The 23,974-nt window shown below is 41.4% G+C and overlaps 1 protein-coding gene across 1 annotated transcript in view; it reads right to left on the bottom strand.

Annotated features, from left to right (window-relative positions):
• MICU2 (mitochondrial calcium uptake 2) overlaps positions 1 to 23,751 on the bottom strand; it is an 89,493-nt gene extending 65,742 nt beyond the window's left edge. The window contains exon 1 of the mRNA XM_061170781.1: positions 23,507 to 23,751. Coding sequence (XP_061026764.1) covers positions 23,507 to 23,716 — 210 coding nt within the window. The 5' untranslated portion in view covers positions 23,717 to 23,751. The remainder of the gene's footprint in view (positions 1 to 23,506) is intronic.
• Positions 23,752 to 23,974: the final 223 nt, after the last annotated feature.

The raw sequence follows: 23,974 nt of genomic DNA, 5'->3' as shown, positions 1-23,974 counted from the left end.
CACGGCTGACGCTGCAGGATATCTCATACCGTGATTCAGCACTTAGTCTATACATCCATCCAATACGCTTGGCTTTTCAGTCTCAAAATCCCAGCATATTAAAAACATTACATTACAAATGCTAGAGTCAAGTATACTAATGGCAGAAGGGAGATCTAACAGCCTGAAAGTGAGACAGGAGAGAAAAATTAAACAAGCCAGACCTGGCCACAATAGTCTGGATCAATCAATGTTATGACGACCAATAAATAGCCACTAGGTCTATTTATGTGATGATGATCTTCAGTCACTTACAAATTGCTAATTATGTAGGGAACATTATGTTAAAAATGTAGGAAAATGTATAATGTAGCTTAACTGTTTTTAATGTAAATCTTGCATTAAAAAAAGATGTTTTATTACTTATGAGGGTAATTCTAGTTGTCTGGAAGATTCACTTACAGGGCATAACTCACACCCCACTGATGCTGTATAAACTCAGCATTACTCTCTAATCTACTATATATATCCAAAGCACTTTGTAGAATGTATGTTATATAAAAATACCAGGGCCACGTTTATATAAACTGAAAATGATTAGAACTATGAGTAAAAGCACAGTGTCTTTCAGAAAAATACAAGTAGACATAGTTTGGGCTCGTCATAAATACTATTACATGTCAAATAAAATTAGACCACAGGATACAAATCTTTTCATCTTTCCAACACTGTTAACAGTCTCTTTTAAAAAAAACTTACTACTAGTGTATTCTTAGTCATGATGAGCTCTCACAGGAAAAGCATCTATACAAATAGCAATTCAGTGTGCTGACACCTAGGTTTCAGGATGTCAAGAGAAATCTGAATGACATCTCCTAGGGCTAAATCAATTCCTTTCAAAGATAAAAGGTATCATAAGGCAAACCATAATTTTAAGTAATTTATATGGGATATAAATAAACGTTGCTATTCACGTCTAAAAATCTGTTAAGTTCCAGGGGCCGTTTCAAGGGTATGGTGAGAATACCAGCACTGGAGGAACTCGGAACCTCCAGCTTTTATTATTTTTAAATTTAAAAAAGTATTTATTTATTTATTTAGGCTGCATCGGGTCTTAGTTGCAGCACGCGGGATCTTCGTTGCAGCACATGGGATCTTTAGTTGCGGCCCGTGGGATTTTTTTTTTAATTGCAGAATGCAGACTCTTGGTTGCGGCATGCATGTGGGATCTCGTTCCCCGACCAGGGACTGAACACAGGCCCCGGCACTGGGAGCATGGAGTCTTACCCACTGGACCACCAGAGAAGTCCCGGAACCTCCAGCTTTTATAGGCTCTGCTACAAAAAACAAGTTTTCTTTTTCCCTTTGGATTTTTGGTTTTCACTCTCAATCTATATGATAATTCACTTGCAAATAAAATTTGGGAAGGTCCTTTCTCTATGCTAAAAAAAGGTATAATGTACCTTCCTGAGTTAACTCTTAATAAAATCAAAGGGTCATTAAAAAAAACAAAAAGAAAAACAACAAAAACAAAAAAAAACAAAACCATAAATTGATGAGAAAGCAGTAAGTAAAACTTCTTGAAATCTCCGTCCCAAAACCTGACAAAGAACCAGAATGAAAACCAGAAAGTAAGGACAGCCATGCTGATGCTAGCTCCTAACCTCCCACTCTAAATTTGTTCTAGAAAGATCTTCTATTGATAGAAACTGATAATGCTGACCCACCTGCACGACAATACTAGGAATGAAAACTAGTTTCCTCCCCGAGAGTGTGATGGAACGAGAGGAGGAGATTCTGGAATCCCTTGCGGATGGGGCAGCCGGGCCTGGGTGAGTGCACCGCACGCCTCCGGGGGCCCCCTCACACTGGCATCGTCAGACAGCTGTGGAGCAGACGGCAGGAAGGTGCACTGCGGAAGGTGACCTCCTCTAACCTGCAGGGGTAACGCTGTCACCGAGAGCTCCCAAGGGCAGGGATGTGCAGGCCAGAGAGGACCGTGGGGAGTCCCCCCGGAAACCCCCGTCACTCGCTGCCGTCACTCGAGGCCCAGCACGTGCCTCTTTCCCCTCCTGCGTCCCGTCAAAGGAGGGCTGGCATCAGCAGAGGATGCCGGGCACGGCTGGGCAGAGGAAAGTACTGCGTCCACAACCACGCTGACCACAAAGCCAGCAACCATGTCCAAGGGCATTTCTCCAAAGGGGCAGGCACCCCAAACAGGGGGACAGAGTGAATCGCAAAGGCCACCCCTGGGGATGCGCTAACCTCCAGCGTGGCAGGAAGGCAGAACGCCCAGAGGAGAGCCAGGACATAGGACACAGCCTCGCTGCCCCTCCGGTCCCTCAGGCAGCAGACTGACCGACAGTCCATGGAAACTGCGAACAGCCTGCTCTGCAGCTAATGTTCTGATGTGAAGGTAAAGAGTGCTCTGTTCAAGATGGAAAGGGGTCAAGCTTATACATTCACACTGCCCTTGGCAAATAACATAGCTGGCTAGACCATCTGTTTAAAACCTGATGTTGTGCCTATCCAAATTCTCTGGGAAAATGAAGAGCAATAGGGAACAACAATGAAAATCAAATTCTGAAAGCAAGCAGAAAAAAATCACAGAAAACAAAAGACATGATCGATGGACTTTAAACATCAGAGAGCAAAGATAAGATGCAAGATGACAGAGGCATCTGAAAGGGAGCCAGCCCAGCTACACAAAAGAAGCAGAGACGAAAGATGCCGGTATGAAATGAAAAGCTTTAAGAAACAGGAAGACTAGAACCAACGCTGCAGAAAATATACAAACTACTGATAGGAAAAAAAAATCACACAGAAGGCAGAAGAAAAGCACAGAGAAAAGCATTTAGGGAAAAGAATTTCCACATGTGTGACAGACACCAAGGGTTCAACATGAAAACTGCTGTACTTCAGGAAGACAGAGAACAAATCAGCAATCATTTCAAAAACAGAGTGGGAAAACCTCACTGAAACCCTCAAAGACCTGAATTTACTACCCTATCTGCCACTGCCCTATGTGAATATACTCAGGTTTGAATAATCCTAGAAGACCTCGGGGGAGATTGGTCAGTTTTAGTTCTTTCAGAAAACCTAAATAAGGCAGATGTTAGAAAATCTAAGTAAGGTTAGAACTATGATGCCCTTATTGCTGGATTCAACCTCTTAAAAGCTGTTCTCAGAGAAGATAATACAAAAAAATGACACAGTAAATGATTGAGCAAGATGTAGTTCTAAGATAATTCTTAAAAGACACACATCACTGTTGTATACTAAGTGAGGAAATGAAAGCAGCGTGAGGGGGTAACATACTCAAGCTATTCAACCCGAAAGGCTGGGGAGAATTTTTTTTGCCCCTCTTCACTCCAACTTATTTATTGCAGTGCAGGAGAACTATTCCAGTAGAAATGGACTAAACGGTACCAATCTTAATGTTTATCTGAATGAGATATCCTAAGTTACTTGGACTCAACCCTGTCGGCCTCAGGAAGAAGAGGAGCCTATGGAATGTGCTTGTGGAGATCAAAGCACTGCTGAGGGTCTGCTGGGGGCTCGACCCCTAAACCTACCGGGACTGGGTGGAAAGTGATGGGAGCGGGGATGAGTCCCTCCCAGTACCACTCGATTTGCTTCTCAAACCTGCATCTAAAGCTAAATGTACGGGAAAGGAGGGGCAGAATAAAAGCTAGGATTGGAGCTATCCTCAACATGTGAGAACCGTCCACATGGTTCTGGTTAAATGTAAAATGCTCCATGGCTTTCAAGGATTACTTGTAATGCAGTAAAAAATGTGACAAAGGAATTAAGAGCAATGAGTGATATGAACTGGATAAAAGAGATCTTTGAAAGCTGATGACTTCTGTTAAAACATTTCACTAGTTTATTGCCTTTAAAGCAACAGGTGCTTCACCATTCTGTCTCTACTTTTTATCCATGAAGTGACAAATTGGAAAAAGTGTTCTGTTCTTTGTTGAACATTCTTTGGTCTCTACATTTCTCATGAAAAAAGTGGGAAAAGAAAAGGCCTTCTTTACAATGCTTTCAGTATGTCCAATAGATATACATTGCATCAGGCAAAATGTAGTAAAACCTATTCATTTGGGGTTTTTATTTTGGAATTTGCAGTAATCTGGATAAAATGTAATTGTTTTGTTGTCTTTGAACTTTCTGTGGTGTAATTAAAGAATATCTTTTCTTCTTAAAAGAGAACTTTACAACTGGAAATTTTCAGTCATTAGACAGAACTTTTCCATTTCACTCTGAATCAGGGAGTTTTTATTGTACATGAAACAAAATACTACCAGAGTAAATTAGAACTATTCACTGCATAAGCTATGCTTCACGATAAATTCTACAAAATGACAGAGCATTAGTGAGGGAGACAAAAGTCATTCCTGGGAAAACTGGGAGCTCTGGAAACTATTCTCTGTGGCTTCTGGATATCATTTCATCAAGTGATGGCCTAGCCTAGACTTCCAGAGACGGGAAGAAAGCTAGTGTGGCTTTTCTTAAATGAGCACGGTAAAATGAAATGACATATGCCTCTCTCTATATGAATTTAAAAATAGCCCCTAGGACCACAGTAATCTGTCTGAAGAGGAGTGGCCACTGTTAGGGATGCTGATGAGTAAAGAAAGAAGCATCTTCTCTTCTGGTAACAGCTTTCTCTCTCCAGATGAGATCGCTGAGCAGAATACTCATTTCCCTTCCTCCATAACTACTTTCAGGAGGTACCTCATAACTACATACATTATTGTTTATGTTCTAACCAGAAAGTTTAAATTAGGTTTCAAGTGATTAAAAAAAAGACTAGAGCCCTAACTTAAAATCTCAGTACCTTCCTAAAGCTTCATCAGTATCACTCACTGCAATCACAACTAAGTAAAGCTTTTCCTGGGAAATGACGGAGTTGCTTTAGCCTACTGCCCTACTCGCAAGGGAAATACTACTCTGTGAACTCCTCCTACAACCATTCAACATCAACTTATTTAATAAATATTACATGTCTCCTATGACCAAGCACTGTATAAAGTGATACATGAACAGACACCCACTTTCTAGTGGGGGGAGGCATAACACAAGTGGGTGAATGCTAGACAGAAGTATGAAAGGAGCACTCAGCATTTAGCAAACGTGAAAAGTCCTACAACGATAAATTCCAATCTCTGATAGTTACTTTTCCAATGTTACTTATCAACCATGACATTTTGACTTCTTTCTTTTCAAAATGAGAGATATGTACACGTACTCCAATGTTCATAGAAGCACTATTCACAACAGTCAAGACATGGGAGCAACCCAAGTGTCCATCCACAGATGAATGGATAAAGAAGATGTGGTATATATACACAATGGAATATTATTCAGCCATAAAAAAGAATGAAATAATGCCATTTGCAGCAACATGGATGGACCTAGAGATTATCATACTAAGTGAAGTAAGCCAGACAGAGACAGACAAATATCATATGACACCATTTATATGTGGAATCTTAAAAAAATGACACAAATGAACTTGTTTACAAAACAGAAACAGGGACTTCCCTGGTGGCGCAGTGGTTAGGAATCCACCTGCCAATGCGGGGGACACGGATTTGAGCCCTGGTCCGGGAAGATCCCACATGCCGCGGAGCAACTAAGCCCGTGAGCCACAACTACTGAAGCCTGCGCGCCTAGAGCCCGTGCACCGCAACAAGAGAAGCCACCGTAATGAGAAGCCCGCGCACCGCAAGGAAGAGTAGCCCCTGCTCACCGCAACTAGAGAAAGCCCACATGCAGCAACAAAGACCCAACGCAGTCAAAAATAAATAAAAAACAAAACCAAAAACAACAACAAAAAACCAGACTCACAGACATAGAAAACGAACTTATGGTTGCAAAAGTGGAAAGGGGGCAGGGATAAATTAGGAGTATGGGATTAACAGATACACACCACTATATATAAAATAGATAAACAACAAGTGTTTACTGTATAGCACAGGGAACTAAAAAAAAAAAAAAAGAGACAGAGATGCACCAAACTAATATTTTTCATTATTATATAATTAAATTTAAATAGAAGACTCCTAACAGGTCTGGTATCAGCAAATTTATCTCGGTTGTGATCTCTCTTCTTCGGGCAACTGAGAAGTACAGCAGAGCATAACAAGGAGCCTTTTGTGATATAAGCTATGATCTAATTTCAGGACCCTTACAAACCCATGCAAAAAAGTCTCCTCAGAACTGAGAACTTCAAGCATGCCCGGGGAAAGTGCTGCTATCAAAGGGCTGAGTCATAAACAGAGGCTACCACGAGGGTTAACAACATTTAGGATATTATATCCTACAACACACACAGTGTGGAGCGAAGAGGGGATGGATTAAAGGATCCCTTCTCGCCTTTCTCCCATCGCTCCACGGGCAACAGCTGCAGTCTGTAGCTGTATGTATTTTATAGTTTCGGATTCCAGAAGGAAAGTGATTCATCCATACAGTATTTTGCACTGCTTTCGCCCCATGCTCCCACATTCTCCGTGACCCGCTCAGGCTTCCATACCCCCAGCCCCCAGCAAAAGACTGTCCCCGCTACAGGCTTCCTCGGTTTACAGGAAGCACATAGTGAGGATGGCTTTTTAAAGCTTGTGGCTGAATACTGATGGCAGTTTGCCTCTCTACCACCAAGTCCCTTAAGCCCCACACCCTAACCCTACACAAAATTTGGTCAAAGACTGGAATTAGTTAAAAAACAACAAGAACAAAAAACCCCAAACAGCAACATGCTGCTTGCATACAAATTTTATCCCAAAAATAGAACAAATTTTTTGAAAACCTTCAGATAAATGGAAAAATAATGAAAGCTTGAATGAAGGGGCAGATATGCAATTTCCTATTAAAAACAAAAATTACATTTCTATTTTAAAATTCCATTGTTACTATTATTTTTATGAATCGGTCTTGTACGAAACAAATATGGTACTAATTTTAAATGTCAACCTTAGTTTTGGTCTTTGCTAACATAATTTTCCTGAAACTGACTGGGTTTGCTGGTGCGTCCTTAGCTTCAGTTTTCACCTTGCTACCTCTGATGAGCTTTAATAAACCTTTGCTGCACATCTTTCCAGAAGACAGATTAAATAACCACTTACCGCTTCTGATGGTAATTAAACCTCACGAAGCTAAGCGTGTGATAGTTAGCTGCTTCTGGCCCTTTCATTTGTTAGGGTTCCGGTACTCCCTCCTCTAAGAGCCCTCCCCCAGCGCCCATTCTGGGTTAGGGTGTCCTAGAGCGAGTGTACAGGGCTCAGTAAACGCTTACCAAAGCCCTGGAGACTCTGCACTGCATCTGTCTGCCCCCGGCATGCCTTCCTTTGGTTAATATGTTAAATGGTTAAAAAAGTGTGCCAGGAATGAGTGAATCTTTATGAATGGGAACCAATTCCAAACTTGAAGTGTGATATTAAAAAATTAACAATTTAAAAATAGATTTCAGTCCTTGAACCAACATGCGAAAGGGTTTTGTGCTTATGTATTTTAAACCCTATTAATAATTTATTAAAATATCTTTAGGTAGCTAGGTATGTACAAGTGCACCCAAGTGTGCACACAATTATTTCCTCTTATTACAACCACAAATTACTGCATACTGTTAATTACTTCAGATTTTAAAAATGCCTTCATAACAGGAGCACAGAGGCAAAGCTGTGGACAGGGGGTGGCAGTGTTAACTGTAGCAAAAGGATATTGCTTATTTTGCGCCTATTCCACAAGCCATGGAATCTCAGAAACAGATGCTCTGAAACCGCGCTGCACCAGCTGCTGAGCACTTTGTCTGTAAATCTGAATGATCTGATGGATTTCAGGCCTTATATCATGTTTGGTTTGGGCTGTAATGGATTTTTTCAGCTTCCGCTTGGAGTTCGTGGACATAACAATACAATATGTCTAAAATAAAGTTTTGATTAAAATGTATTTGTAGCAAATGAGCAGGGGATGAGCTGAACATTTTACCAAGCATTGACAAAACACATAAAGATACTACTTTTACCAAAAAGGTACTAAGATGCATGTCATTTCTGTTGATGTTTATAAATTAAATCACCAGTAAATAAAGTAATACATAGATTACACGATACAAAAAGGAAAGTAATGCACATATATGATTACATATTTTGGCAAACTAATTTATTGTTCAATAAAGCTCTGCTTTGTATCTGTAAAACATGAACACAGAACAAATCATTTAAGACCTGGCAAGGACTTGCCAAAACCTCCCTTTTTGCTTTTTCCTGATTCTTTGGACATATTTCACGCTCATAAGACATCTATGCTCTCATTTAGTAATTTCTGAAGATACTTTAACAGTGAAGATTTTAAAAGATTCTATAATAGAATTTGCTATATAATGGCTGAAAAACCAAACAGACTGTGTGTGCTTGTTTGTTTGCTTTAAGGTAGCACCAAACATAACTAAAGTAAACCACCGCTAAATAAACAAGCTGAAGAGAATCCCCACTTTCCCACTTCTACTGCCAGCACTGCTAGTGTTCAGCTCCTTTTCCCTTCAACTTCACCACCCTTCTCTGCCTTTAAAGACAGGTGGTATCCAACGAGGATACACGAGTTTCCACATCTAGCCTTCACGTACAGGGCAGAAGCAGGATAAAACTGTGCCAGTGAATCATATACTAAGTGAGCAGAATTGTTAGCATTTGCCCAGGCAACAGTGAGGCCTGTACCAAATACGAAGTTTTTGGGTGCATGTTTCAGAAAAATCCTTATCTTGACCCCTGAGAATTTTAGAATCTTATATGAGAAACAAAACCAGTGAAAACTTACAGTTTATGATAAGTTGTAACATACATATTTAAGGGTTGGCATGGACAGAACGAGAACTTGGGTAATCTTTCCCTTTTAAAATTTGTTTGGTGGTGAATTTACTCCTGTGCTCTTTATAATCAAGAGAATAATCCTAGTTAAACCTTAACTAGGATTAGGAAAGAAAGTAGGGAAAAAGAAGGAACAGATATTTGTAGGCTAAAATAGAGCCTGAAGTTCTGAAATGATTCAGGCAACCCTAATCTCCAAACTTGAATTGCTAGTGAAGTCCCAAAGAGTTACTCTGAATATTTAAAGACTTGGATGAACTTTGTTACTTTGTTTAGTGTAAAATTAGTTTCTAAATATTCATGGCTGTTGTTTAGATACTCTTTTAACTTATAATAAAAAAACTTTATATAGTTATTACCAATATTAAAAATGTTACTATGAAATCATAGTTTAGGCTCTGAGTTCTTGAATGACCCACCTCACTCGCATGCTAGAGGGTAAAGAGAATAAACCTGAAGACACTTTCTTGGATAATGGATCTTTATGATTTAAAGGAGAGGGATATGGTAATAGACCAAGGCATCTGTGACATTTATAAAGGTGTAAACAGGATAAGCTAGTACAACAGGGCTAACAGAAGGCACACTGGGCTAGAAAAGAGAACGTACAGTCAGAACAGAAGTGAAGTACTGGTAAAAGGGAAGAGTAAATACCATAAAGTAAAGGTAACTATTGTAAATGATCTGATCTGAGGGTAATATCCAAAACCGAAGAGTAACACGGTGACAGGATCAAAACAGTTTACTTGAAAATAATTTTAGATATAACACCTGAAACATTTTGTAATGTAAAGAAGGACAAATATTAAGAACCTAGAAGGGACAAGAATATAACCTAAAAATTTAGAGCAGAGCCTCATAACCCCACACTACAATGCTTCCTGGTGCTTGTGACTCCTGGAAATTATAGGTGAAAACACTGTATGAGCTTTTTGGGAAAGAGTACATAACTTTTATCATATTCTCAACCTATTCAAAGAATAAATGACAGGGGACTTCCCTGGCGGTCCAGTGGTTAAGAATCCGCCTTCCAATGCAGGGGACATGCGTTCGATCCCTGGTTGGGGAACTAAGATCCCACATGCTGCGGGGCAACTAAGCCCACGCGCTGCAAACTATAGAGCCCTCACACTCTGGAACCCGTGCGCCACAACTAGAGAGAAGCCCACACGCTGCAATGAAGAGCCCACGCGCCACAACAAAAAGATCCCACATGCCACAACTAAGACCCAATGCAGCCAAAAATAAAAATAAATAAAATAAATACAAAAAAAAGAATAGGGGGCTTCCCTGGTGGCGCAGTGGTTGAGAGTCTGCCTGCTAGTGCGGGGGACACGGGTTCGAGCCCTGGTCTGGGAGGATTCCACATGCCGCGGAGCAACTGGGCCCGTGAGCCACAATTACTGAGCCTGCGCGTCTGGAGCCTGTGCTCCGCAACAAGAAAGGCCACGATAGTGAGAGGCCCGCGCACCGCAGTGAAGAGTGGCCCCCGCTTGCCGCGGCTGGAGGAAGCCCTCGCACAGAAACGAAGACCCAACACAGCCAAATAAATAAATAAATAAATAAATAAATAAATAAATAAATAAATAATTAAACGTGCTAAAAAAAAAAAAAGAATAAATGACAAAGATGAATCAGCAAACGTGAGTAATAATATGGTAAAATACAATAACAATTAGTAAAAAAAAAAAAAGCTCCAATTCTAAGCACTGCTCATGTTAGAACAGCGCAGAGTTAATTAGCTCTAAATAACTGAGATGATCCATTCTCAACACATGGCTGTAGAGGACTCTTAAAATTGAACAGAAAAAGTTTTCTCCAGCAGGACTAAATATAAAATGAGAAAACAATTAATTCCAAGTCCTTTAAAAATGTCTTACATTTTCCACCAGCTAAAGCATATTAATTAAAATAAAAAATACACAACTTCTGTGTAGCCAGAATAAAGCAAGTACTAAAGGACATCATCGTTGTATAAAAAATTCGAATAAAAGCTTGGTCTTAATAAAGTCTTATATGTGTATCTGCACAATTCTGATTTTCACATCACTTTCTCTTTTCGCTGATATGGGCTAAAGCCACGTAGGCTGCCTTCCCCAAACCAGGCACTGCCCTATATAAGCAAGCATAATAAATACTCACAGCCTCTAACAGAGAAATAACTAAAGAGCAATACAGACGAAAAGAGCCTGGAGAGCGAGGAGACAGGGGCAAGAGGTGGTCTCCAAGAGGGCAGCGACAGCTCACTGTCACTAGAATGACCTCTCTGGAACCACACCTATTTCTTTCTTTTTTTAAAAAAATTTATTTATTTAATTTATTTTTTGGCTGCATTGGGTCTTCAGTGCTGTGCGCGGGCTTTCTCTAGTTGCGGCGAGTGGGGTCTACTCTTCGTTGCGGTGCGCGGGCTTCTCATTGTGGTGGCTTCTCTTGTTGTGGAGCACGGGCTCTAGGCGTGAGGGCTTCAGTAGTTGTAGCACATGGGCTCAGTAGTTGTGGCTTGTGGGCTCTAGAGCGCAGGCCCAGTAGTTGTGGCGCACGGGCTTAGTTACTCCGCGGCATGTGGGATCTTCCTGGACCAGGGCTCGCACCTGTGTCCTCTGCATTGGCAGGCGGATTCTTTTTTTTTTTTTAACATCTTTATTGGAGTATAATTGCTTTACAATGGTGTGTTAGTTTCTGCTTTATAACAAAGTGAATCAGTTATACATATACATATGTTCCCATATCTCTTCCCTCTTGCGTCTCCCTCCCTCCCACCCTCCCTATCCCACCCCTCTAGGTGGTCACAAAGCACCGAGCTGATCTCCCTGTGCTATGCGGCTGCTTCCCACTAGCTAGCTATTTTACGTTTGGTAGTGTATATATGTCCATGCCACTCTCTCACTTTGTCACAGCTTACCCTTCCCCCTCCCCATATCCTCAAGTCCATTCTCTAGTAGGTCTGTGTCTTTATTCCCATCTTGGCAGGCAGATTCTTAACCACTGCACCACCAGGGAAGTCCCCACACTTATTTCTTAACTTCACAGCCATTGGCTTTATTTCTGTAACATGAGAGAACGATAGTTGTTAATACCTTAACATTGCCTTGCAAAGTTTTAAGTAAGTTTTAATAAAAACCTTCTCACTCAAGATACAACACCCAAAACTTTAACAGTGGCTAGTCTCTTCAAGTCATGAAGAGGCAAAATGGTTCTTATGTGTTTCTTTTTGCCACTTTTCCTAAATTTTCTATAATATACACATATCTCCATAAGAAAAAAGCCAACATAAGTAAGTAATCTTTAAGAATTAAGAAAGAGCCAACAGCTGGAACTCCCTTCCTAATATATTTCAAGAAATTTCAATAACCATAATAAAACAGCATTTCTTTAGTGCTTTAAGGAGCAATCTTTTCATGACTGTAATTGAAGACAGATTTAATCACTGCCTAATGGCAGTACTAATAAAATACAAAGTCCTAATTTAAAACCAAAACAGTTGCAGTATTAAATAAAGTCAAGCTTCAGTTACAAATAAAATATGGTTAGTATTAAGTTTTTAAGAACGAAAAGTGTGTCTGGCTCACAGGATAACCCTCACTGTCGGCTTTCTGCTGCAGCAGTTCCTGGTTAAAGCGCACCGTGCCCTTATCACCACTCCCTCCTGCTGCACACTAAAGTAGCCCACTCGGGGAGTCGGAGAGCGAGAACCACGAGACGAGCTGAGCCCTTCACATCATACCTCAGCGCCAGCGCGACTGTCACGGGAGGAGCGTTAGGAGGCGTTCAGCTGTTCACTGTGTCTCCTCGGCGGCTGCCGAAGCCACACACTCAGAGCAGGATGTACCACAGCAGCAGGCTCCTGACCCTGACTTCAGCCCTGGAGCAAATCCAAGCATTCCAGAACTCCCCACCAATGTGGGTCTGAACAGAGGCAGAAGCCCTACTAGGGATCTGCTTCCGATCTGAGCTGGCTCTTAATTGGTCAACTATGACCAAATTTAAACTGAAAAAGATTTTGTCTTTAAAACACCTAATAGTGTGATTTAATCTCTTGGTATTTATACACTGCACACACTCAAAAACACAGAAACTAACCCATTTATAATTTCTTATTATGTATAATCTTCTAATTGTGCATACTAGCAGATGAGAAAAATGACTGATATTCCCAAATAGCAGATCGACTAAGCCAATCATATTTTGCTTTGGAATATCTACTGATAAAACAATTTGTGAAAAAACACTGTGCTTTCTTAGTTAAGGTTCATTTTGTCTAATTTTAAAAATGGTTTGCATGCCTAGGGCACACAGCAGCCAAGCGATGAGGACAGAGGAGGGAGCCGCCTGGAACTATGCTTGTGTAGCAGGAAGCACTGAAGCTGCGCAACTGCTAGCACAGGCACATCAACCATACAGCACACATGTGGATAAACTGAAGATTTTATAAGGCTGTATTTCTTAATGGAGAGTAATCACAACTTTTATTCTGCATTCCACACATTCATGAAACTTTCACAGATGTCAGTGAAAAGTTTCTGTACAGACCAGGCTGTGCTTAAACACAGGATCCATTAAGTATTATTTCTATATTGAAATTATTTATAATCTGAAACATTTAACAATCTTTTTTATGGAGAGCACATTAAGAGAAGATGTCTGCTATGGCTTACTTTACCAAATATTTACCACTTTTTAAACTGTAAATTTTAAGTTCATATACTGCTACTATTGATGGCTTAGGATATGTTTATGCACTGTTATAATTCATAAAACTCCAAAACTCACAGTAACAAAACCATTAATTTGAATGCATTATCTACCAGAACATATGCTTTATAGAATAAGAGTAAAGAGTAATTTTTTACTCAGGTTCAGCTAAATAAATATAATTGCAAAAGGACAGATTAAAAAATGCTTCTGCTTTTCCATTACAATTTGTTTTTCTTCCCTTCTTGGCCCCCTTGTCCCCCCTCCCCAAAAAGCACCTCCACAGATTTGCAGTAAGATACAGAAAGAGTGTCCTATCACACAAGGAAGGAAAGTAAGACAACCTCTCATTCATGCAGGACAAATAGCTATGCCAAAAGCACAAATTACATCTAATTAGAGGGTATAACTTTGTCATCTTTTTTTTCATAATCTGGCCATTTACACACTTTGATTTTTGACTTCCATTTGGGTTTATTAACATCAAAGCTTTGTCATCAATTACGTGTTTCTAGAGACATTTTTACCTGAGGCAATAAGGTATAAAAACTTCTTTGCATTCTTGCTTTACTGCTGCAAGAAAGCTTTAGTCTTCATTAGGCTTACAATGTTCCACGGTTATTAAACTTCTGTATGTTGCTATAAAGTTCATTGCCCTTGGCATACCAATTTTAAATGTACTATCATTAAACCCAATGCACTGCACACAAATACACTGCAACCAAGTAGACTCCAATATATTATTGTTTTACTCTTGCTAATGTCTTACTAATGTCCTTTCCTCCCCTTTTCACAGAAATAATGACCACAAATATACTCAGATAACTCGAAATGAAAGAAAGCAATGCCAACTTAATTTTATGAATTGTTTAGGGCTCTTATAGCAAATTAAAATAGCTCCATCTCATTAAATACATTATTTGAGCTTTTAAAATATTCATTGATATGCAATAGAAAAAGAGAGTCCTGCATCTAATGACACTTGCAAAATCGCTTTCCCAGTTAACATATTTCTGTTTGACTATTTAAACATGATGATCCACATTCCTTGCTTTTATTTATTTAAAATTTGTGACCACCACTTGTTTTAGTCAGGTTGTACTCACAAAATATGAGTTCAAAATGTGAATTTAAATAATATCAAAGAAACACCATATTTGATGTTCTCTTACTATTTTAGAATTTTAAAATTTAATGCCACGATGCAATATATTCTTCTCATTAAATTCATAATACCAAGGCTTCTTTTGTTTTAGACATTAAAAAAAATTAATTAATTAATTAATTAATCTTTGGCTGCATTGGGTCTTCGTTGCTGTGCGCGGGCTTTCTCTAGTTGTGGCGAGCAGGGGCTACTCTTCATTGCGGTGCGCGGGCTTCTCATTGTGGTGGCTTCTCTTGTTGCGGAGCACGGGCTCTAGGCGTGTGGGCTTCAGTAGTTGCAGCACGTGGGCTCAGTAGTTGTGGCTCGCGGGCTCTAGAGTGCAGGCTCAGTAGTTGTGGCACACAGGCTTAGTTGCTCCGCGGCATGTGGGATCTTCCCGGACCAGGGCTCGAACCCGTGTCCGCTGCATTGGCAGGCGGATTCTTAACCACTGCGCCACCAGGGAAGCCCAAGGCTTCTTAAAAATAATTCGTTAGGTAATATTTTTTAGCTATGTTGGAAAAACTCACCAAAAGCAAGCCATGAGAAGTTTGTGGCCAGTGGTCCTATATTCATCCTAACTACTGTCTCGAAGCTCTCGTTCTTCATGAACGCATTAACCCGTCGCCACCTCCCTCTCTGGGTTTTCTCTCTGGCAGCAGTCATTACTGCTCTGACCCTTCTGACCCGCCCACGTTTCCCTGATTCTACCTCCTAGTTTTCCAGAGCAGCTCACCATCAGGGTCTCCTGTCTACAGCCAGCTGCTAGGGTTAACCATGCCCTCTGCTTTCACTCCTGTCAGGATGAAGGAGGAAAACTTGTTAGTCTCAAAGCCCAACCTTCTACCTGGGGTCTGACTCCAGGTAACCTCCTTCCTCAAAGACTTCCACCTATAATCATCCCCACAGAGCTGGACCAATTTTTGCCTCCTTATTATATCATTCTCCCAGCCAGTGTCTCTTTTAATACCCTTTACAGCAACACTTCTAGAAAGAAGCATCTCTATTCGCTTTCTTTGCTTCCTTACTTCAGCCTCTCCTCAACACATTCCAATTAAATTTGCCCCCAGTATTTCACTGAAACGCCTTTTGTCAAGGTTACCAACAACTCCCCTACTGCCACACCCAAAGCTCAACTGTCTGTCCTCACCCTCTCAGTAGCAACAGACTTAAGTGAGTTACAGATTCGAAGCAATCCTTATCAAAATCCCAATGACATTTTCTTATGGAAATAGAAAAAAAATCCTAAAATTCATATGGAGCCACAAAAGACCCTGAAGAGTCAAAGCAATCTTGAGTGAGAAGAACAAATCTGGAGGCATCACACTTCCTGATTTCAAAATCTATTACAAAGCTACAGTAATAAAACCAGAAGTAGCAGGTGCTGAAAAGTATGGTACTGGAATAAAAACAGATATACGGACCAATGGAACAGAAAAAGAGACCAGAAGTAAATTCATGCATTTACAGTCAACTGATCTTCAATAAGGGTGCCTAGAGCACACAATGGGTAAAGGACAGTCTCTTCGAAAAATGGTGTTGGGAAAACTGGACAGCCACATGCAGAAGAATGAACTGGACCCTCATCTCACACCTTATACAAAAATTAACTCAAAATGGGTTAAAGACTTAAATGTAAGAACCAAAACAGTAAAACTATGAGATGAAAATATAGGGAAAGCTTCTTGACATTGGTCTGGGCAATGATCTTTTTTTTTTTTTTTTGGATATGACACCAAAAACACAGGGGACAAAAGCAAAAATTCTCAAGACTACATCAAACTAAAAAGCTTCTGCACAGCAAAGGAAACAATCAACAGAGTGAAAGACAACCTATGGAATGGGAGAAAATATTTACAAACCATACATCTGATAAGAGGTTAATATCCAAAATATATAGGGAAGTCAAGTTGACGGCAAAAAAACAAAAAACAAAACCAAAAAACCCTGATTAAAAAATGGGCAAAGGATCTGATTAGCATTTTTAAAAAGAAGACATACAAAAGACCAACAGATATATGAAACAGTGCTGACAATCACGAACCATCAGGGAAATGCAAATCAGGACCACAATGAGGTATCACCTCCCACCTGTCAGAATGGCTATTATCAAAAAGACAAGAGATAAGTGCTGGTGAGGATGTGGAGAAAAGGCAACCTTCATGCACTGTTGGTGGGAGTGGAAACTGGTGAAGCCACTGTGGAAAATCCCTCAAAAAATTAACACTACAACTACCGTATGATCCAGCAGTCCTGCTTCTGGGTATGTATCTAAAGGAAGTGAAATCGCTATCTCTAGGAGACCTCTGCACTCCCAGGGCCACTGCAGCTTTATTCACAAGAGCCAAGCTATGGAAAGAACCTGTTTGCCATCAGCAGATAATGGATAAAGACAATATCGATACACACCCTTACCCACAAGAGGGAACACTATTCAGCCTTGAAAAAGGAAATTCTGCCATTTATAACAACATGGATGAACCTGGAGGACATTATGCTCAGTGAAATAAGCCAGATACAGACAGACAGATACTACATGGCTCACTCATCTGTGAAATCTGAAGAGTCAAGCTCACAGAAGAACGAAGTGGAATGGTGGTTGCCAGAGGCTGGGGCATGGGGAGATGCTGATCAAAGGGTAGAAGTGTCAGTTACGCAGGATGACTAAGTCCTGGAGATCTAATGGACAGCACGATGACTATACATATACACCATACATACAATACTATATCATATGCTTGAGGTCTACTAGGAGGGTAGATCTTAGGTGTTCTCACCAACCACACACACATACACACACACACACCCCCCACAATGGTAACTTCATGAGGTGATGGATGCTAATTAGCTTGACTGTGTTGATGATCTTTGTTACACAAAGAAAACATCAAGTTGTACACCTTGAATATATACAGTACACCTCAATAAAACCGAAGGATAAACAAAACAAAAACCCCTTCCAGGAGTGCTGCTAAAAACCTGGGAAGGGGAGGGACTGCATTCTCCAGCTGCCTCTCTTGGGCATCGCTCCATCCGATGCCACCTCTGCTTAAACCACAGGAGCCGCGTGTAACTCTGCCCAAGCCCTGAGAATATACCAGACTTTAGACTGGGTGGGAGGTGGGGAGATCAACAGGCTGTAAGAGAACACATCCTTTGCAGTCCCGCGCCCCTCTCTCCCTTCCGTTTCTACGCCCAGACTTGCCTGCGTGCTCCAAATTCTCCTGCCCTCAGGCAAGCAGCCGGCCCTCACCGGTGGAGCCCGAGCCACACTCACGTCCTTAGGGGGCTGACTCTTCACGGGAAACACTGGCCATGCAAACCCAAACCATTCTCCCCCAAGAGGAATTCAGCCAGTTGTTAACAGACAGACCTTGTTGTATTTAAATCTTTAGTCAGTGTAATCAATACTACACAAAGTGTGTGCCATGCATTTAACTACAACATCAAAACATAGTGTCTATTAATACAGTTGGTTTTAGCCATATGTCAGGACTATTTTCCAAATTTAAAAATAATTTAATTGGCTTGAGGCTTACAAGTTGAAGAATCTCAATAATTGGAATGAAAATGCAATTAATTTTATTCTAAAATTAATTTTGATATTTTAATGTGATAGCTCAGGACAAAAGCTTGCTGCATAAAGACAGATATAAACATTAAGAATATGAATTAAAAATTAAATCTCATACACAGTAATAGGTGAAATGGACCCACCTTTAAACTTCTGAGACAAAGGTATACCAATTATTGTTTCATTATAGATTTCATCAATTTATTTACCCATTCAATAAATACTTAGTACACCTACTATGCACAAGACACTTTTCTAGGCTCTTGGGATATAGCAGAAAAGAGCAAGGTTTCTTATTTACTTAGGTTTCCTAATGGGAAAATGGCATGTCTCTATGACTCTAAGTGTGTAATCGAGTATACATAGGACATTTAGTAACTGAGCTGAATCTGAACATTTCTAGAAACTGCCTGTCTATTATTTCTACGAAGACTAATCAAACCAAAGTTAGACAAGGTCACTTCATTACATAGTGCAGTTCATTTATTTACTCTTTGGATAAACATTTATTATGTGCCATTGTGTGACTGTGAATGTTTCAGGCACCAAGAATGAGATGAAAAAGACAAGAGGCCATTCTTCGGGGGGAGACAAAATAAACAAGTAGATAAAATAATTTCAGGGAGTGATAAGTTCTACAAAAGAAAAGAAAAATAAATTAAATGTTAAGAAACGCTTCCAAAGATTTATAAATACAAATATAAATAAACATATCAAAGGGAATCTGATACTTATGAATCTACAGAATAAAAAATTTGGATTTATGTAGAATAAAAAACATTTAGGGACTTCCCTGGTGGTGCAGTGGTTGGGAATCCGCCTGCCAATGCAGGGGACACGGGTTCGAGCCCTGGTCCGGGAAGATCCCACATGCCACAGAGCAGCTAAGCCCGTGCGCCACAGCTGCTGAGCCTGCGCTCTGGAGCCCGCGAGCCACAACTACTGAGCCCACGTGCCACAACTACTGAAGCCTGCGCGCCTAGAGCCTGTGCTCCGCAACAAGAGAGGCCACCGCAATGAGAAGCCTGTGCACCGCAGCGAAGAGTGGCCCCCGCTGGCCACAACTAGAGAAAGCCCACGTGCAGCAACGAAGACCCAACGCAGCCAAAAATAAATAAATAAAATAAAATAAAATAAAATAAAAAATTTATACAGTATTATGGACTAGGTTATACAAAACAATTTTACCTTAAACATGGTGGACAAATTTTTCATTAAAAAGCAAACCAAAAAAATCCTATTATGAAGTCAGGGAAACATATATTCAATATCACATATAATTTGAAAATTAATATAAGGCCAAAAATTATAATAATTTAGAGAATAAATGAAATACTCATTCAACAAATTAATAAGAACAAATAAAATATCATCGCTGCTGTCACCTGCAAACTGTAATGCATTTAACTTTGGCTTTATGGTTTTCTCTTTACTTTTCCCCCCCCTCAGTTTTAGGCCTTATTTACAAGGATTTATAATATCAAAATGATTCAGAAAAGCTTTACTTTTAAGTCTGATCATCCATGCCATTGAGGATTTACTTAGTAATATGGAGATGTTTGTTTTCATCCGTTTTTGGTTTACCAATATATTATTTCTAGCTTGCAATAACAAAATACAGCAATAGCAAAAAAACTGTTACACAGTATTGAAATTCCTGCAGGAAGAAAATTATTTTGCCATTGCAACTTGAAAACTCTAGAGCTCCTGTTTCTCCATGAAATAACTTTCTATATTTTTTAATATATCAAGGTTTATTAAGAATGCAGCTGTCCTTTTAAAGCAGAATGGACTGGAATAATAGAATAATTTTGTCTTCTCCCTTCTATCATTTCTTATCTGATTTTACTATGCCAGAATCAAATATAATAGTACTTAAAGAGAGTAATACTAAAATCTAGAACAGTTTTCAAATATACTTAAGTGTTTCAGAGGAAGCAGCTTACATACAAGTAACTGACAGGCTGACATGCTCCAAAGCAAGTCACGCCCTAAAGGATATCTGTAGGAGCAAGATGTTGTTGTCCAGATGTAATCACTTGTTCAGGACTCCTGTAGGGATCCCCCGCTTCAGGCCACTTCGCTTTCACCAAAGTTCACCAAAGACCTACACAGTACCCCCTTCCGCTAACCCAAAGAAACCTGAAGAAGATTTTTGCTTTTACGAAAAAAGGCAAAAATCGACAAAAGTGCTCAGCCTCTGTTTTTCAGCGAGCCGTCACAGGGGCCGCGCACAGCCCAGGCAGCAAGGGCGGTCCCGGGAACTGCACTCAGCATCTCAGCATCAGATGCCAGAGCTCTGAACTGTGTCTGTGAGCATCTGTGCTGCATCTCCATTTATTTTGTGCTCCCCTTAGCAAGACGCGTCCTAACTGCTCCTTCACTTTATGCCATTTCGGCTTACAAAAGGTTTCATAGGAATGCTCTACTTTTGGATAGTGGGGGGAGAACCTGTATATTTTCTGAAACAATACAATTACATTTTACACAAGACTCCTGCAACTTAGACTCTGCAAATTTATCTTCTAAACTTCTTTCAAATTCATCCACTAATTTAGCCATCACCAACTCTCTCCTGAATTATTTCAACAGCTCCCGACCTCACTTTCAATCCATTCCCTTCACTAAAGTCTCCATACTCTTTCCAAAGGTCCAAGTCAAATCTGCAATATAGTAATATGTGTAATTCTTGATTTATGCCTTAAATAACATGATATGGTGGCATGTTTAATAAGTACTGTAATTTCAAAGAAGTGATACTTTGAGATATCTGTAACAACTGTATCAGAATAGGAAAAGATCTGAGGTTGAGGTTGTTATACTGTCGGTTACTGTTAATACTTCTGTAGCTAGTTGCTTACATTCACAATTAAAGAAAATGTTAAGTTACAGGTCAATGAAGACAAAAATGTAATCTTTTTCAATTTAAATTCAAAGACTCCCTGAGTTCTATGCCTGTATTCTTGGGGGACCATGAAGGTTAAGAAGCCCTACGATGGCTCCCTGCTGTCCTCAGGATAAAAACTTCTTCATGACCCGATTCCCTGCCACCCCTCCCCGTTCTGAGCCTCATCTTGTACAGCTCTCATCCTACTGAGTCCAACTCCTCCCTCCAGACCTTTGCAACATTGTTCCCTGGCGTGCAGTATTCCTCCCCTTCTCTTTGCCCAGCAAACTCCATTCATCCCACAGGCGTCAGTTTACAGGTCATTGCTCAGGAACCCAAGCTTGTGGGAGGGGCTCTTCCAGGTGCCCCCAGAGCACCCAGCACTTACCACCCCTATAGCCCTGTATTAAAATTGCCCCCGCACTGAACTGTAAGCACTTGAACCGTGTCTTGAATTCCCCACTCCTTGCATACTGCCTGGCACAGAGGTAGCACTTCAATAATTGTGGAAAGAAGAAAGAAAGAAAGAAGGGAAATGCCAACATATTTGCTGTTTCATGACCTTGAATTCTACCCTTAATTCCTGACTGACCCTCACAAATGCAAGCACTGGTCACAATGGAAATCTGAAAAGTGTATGAGTCAGTGAGTATAAATTCACTATTTTTATTGGAAAAATCACTTACTGTGATGACTGAAAATGAAGGACATTATCACTATTATTAAGTCCGTGTCAGGAAGACTGTACCACCTTGAAATGCTAAGTAAAATAACTATATAATACATAAAAGTGTATCAAGAGCACATCTATCTCAGTAGTTCTCGACCATGCACACATGACTCCAAAGCGGCGGTGGTGCTGATGGCCGGGGCGGCGGCGGGATTGACAGGCCCCCTCTTAGGGAAATGTTACCCCAGTCAGTGAGGTGGAGGGAGTTTTCAAACTACAGGCCCCTCAATTCCTGCTGGATTCAGCCACTGCTGCTGAGAGGAAGGTGAGGTCATCTTCAAGTCCACTGGGGTGGCAAAAGGACGAAAACCACTGTTTTAATAAAAGTGGTCCAACAGCAGATCAAGCAAATGCTGTGTCAACAGACCTTGTAAACCCATTGATAATACAATGGTTTCTGTATTACTTTAGCTGGTCTGAAAGTACCAAAGGTTGCAGGGAGGGAAGGGAGCTGGCAACACCACACTGGTGTAAAGTTTTAGTGTCCTGTCAGGAATTGAAAACACAAACAGGCTAGCAGTGGGCCACAAAACCACAGTGACACAGATGGACTGAACCCGGAATCTACAAATTGCTGAGGGGGTAAAACTGAAGCCATTTCTGGGCACACGGAGTGAACCCCTTTGAAAGAAGGTGTGTCTGAGTAGCACTAGGTCAGAGCGTGACTACAGATGGCTCTGCATGACAAAATTTAAACATGTGGATTTTATCCTAGGAGCACGAGGCACTAATGGTTTCTGAAGAAGCGTACGTTATGTGGTTAAAGTGATACTCTTGGGAAGATTAACTAAACAGGATGAATTAAGCGGTTGAGAACAGAGGCAGAGAAACCAAAGATGGATAATAAACTGAACTGCTTCACACAAAATGAACAAAAATACTATAAAACACCGTTAGATAGATCCTTCCACCTGTAATCAGAAATGGTATGAGAATGGGGGGAGAGTTATTGCCCGTTTTAACTTTGTGGCATCTTAAATTAATACAAGTAAAAATACTGTATGTCAATACTTAACTTTAATTCACAAGGCCTGCTTTCCTCTCTTTTGTTGTATCTGACCGTTGAGTTTTTCAGAACTCAAGGCACTTAGAAAAGCATAATGTAAATCTAACCAACAGAAAAAGAATACTGCTTTCAATTTTCAAAAATATTCATACACAAACTTAAAAGAATTAAAATGTCCTCTGAATATTTAAAAAGTAGTACTCTTTTTCAAATGTTCAAATGTTTTACGTGACAATTTGATACTGAACCAGGGAACATGACCTTTACTTTCAAACACGACAGTTTTAAAAGAAACGTCTTTTGCGTGGTACTCAAGAGTCCGCGGAAACATGAAGGTTTACGACATGTGATACTGTTCCTGACAGTTGACCATCAAACCTGGCAAGCATCGACCAGCCGATTGCCTCGTTTATTATTAAAAAGGTCACCTGTTAGGACAGCTGGACCACGGGGCGCAGCTGCGGGCCCGGGCGCACGGGACACGCCCCTACCGTCCCCGCGGGTCCGCGGCGCAGGCTGCCGGGGGCCGCCCCAGTCCCCCACTCCTCACCCGCACCCTCCACCCCCCGGGCGTCCGAGGACTGAGGGGCACGGCTGGGCTGCCGGACGGGGCCCGTCCCGTACCTGGGCTACCACGGTGAGCCCGCCCTGGGGCGCCGCCACGTTCACGCGGCCGTGGTACCACGTTGCTCCTGCTCCCGCCAAGGCCACGCCAACCACTGCCGCCGCCACGGGCCCGGAGCTTGGCCAGGCCCGCCGGCCGGCAGCCAGCCCGCGCCGCAGCCTTCCGCCCCAGGCCGCCAGCCGCGCGCCGCCCGCCGCCGCCGCCGCCATTTTTGCGGAAGCGTTCAGTCGCCGCGTCGGCGTCGCTTCCCACGGCGGCCCGAGAACTCGCGCGCGGCCGCGGTGTCGCGAGACCCGGGCGGTCTCCGCCCCGCCCCCGAGCCCGCGCGCCGTGCTGCGGGCGGGGCCTCGGGGCGGGGGGCGGGGCCTGGCCGGGGGCGGGATGCAGTGGCCGGGAGAGAGTGGGCACGCCGCCGGGGATGGCACGAGGATCGCCGTGCCGTGTGAGGGGGGCGTGGCCTGTGGGGC

This window comes from Eubalaena glacialis, chromosome 16 (assembly GCF_028564815.1).
Source record: "Eubalaena glacialis isolate mEubGla1 chromosome 16, mEubGla1.1.hap2.+ XY, whole genome shotgun sequence".
NCBI lineage: Eukaryota > Metazoa > Chordata > Mammalia > Artiodactyla > Balaenidae > Eubalaena > Eubalaena glacialis.
This window is presented reverse-complemented; position numbering and strand designations above follow the sequence as displayed.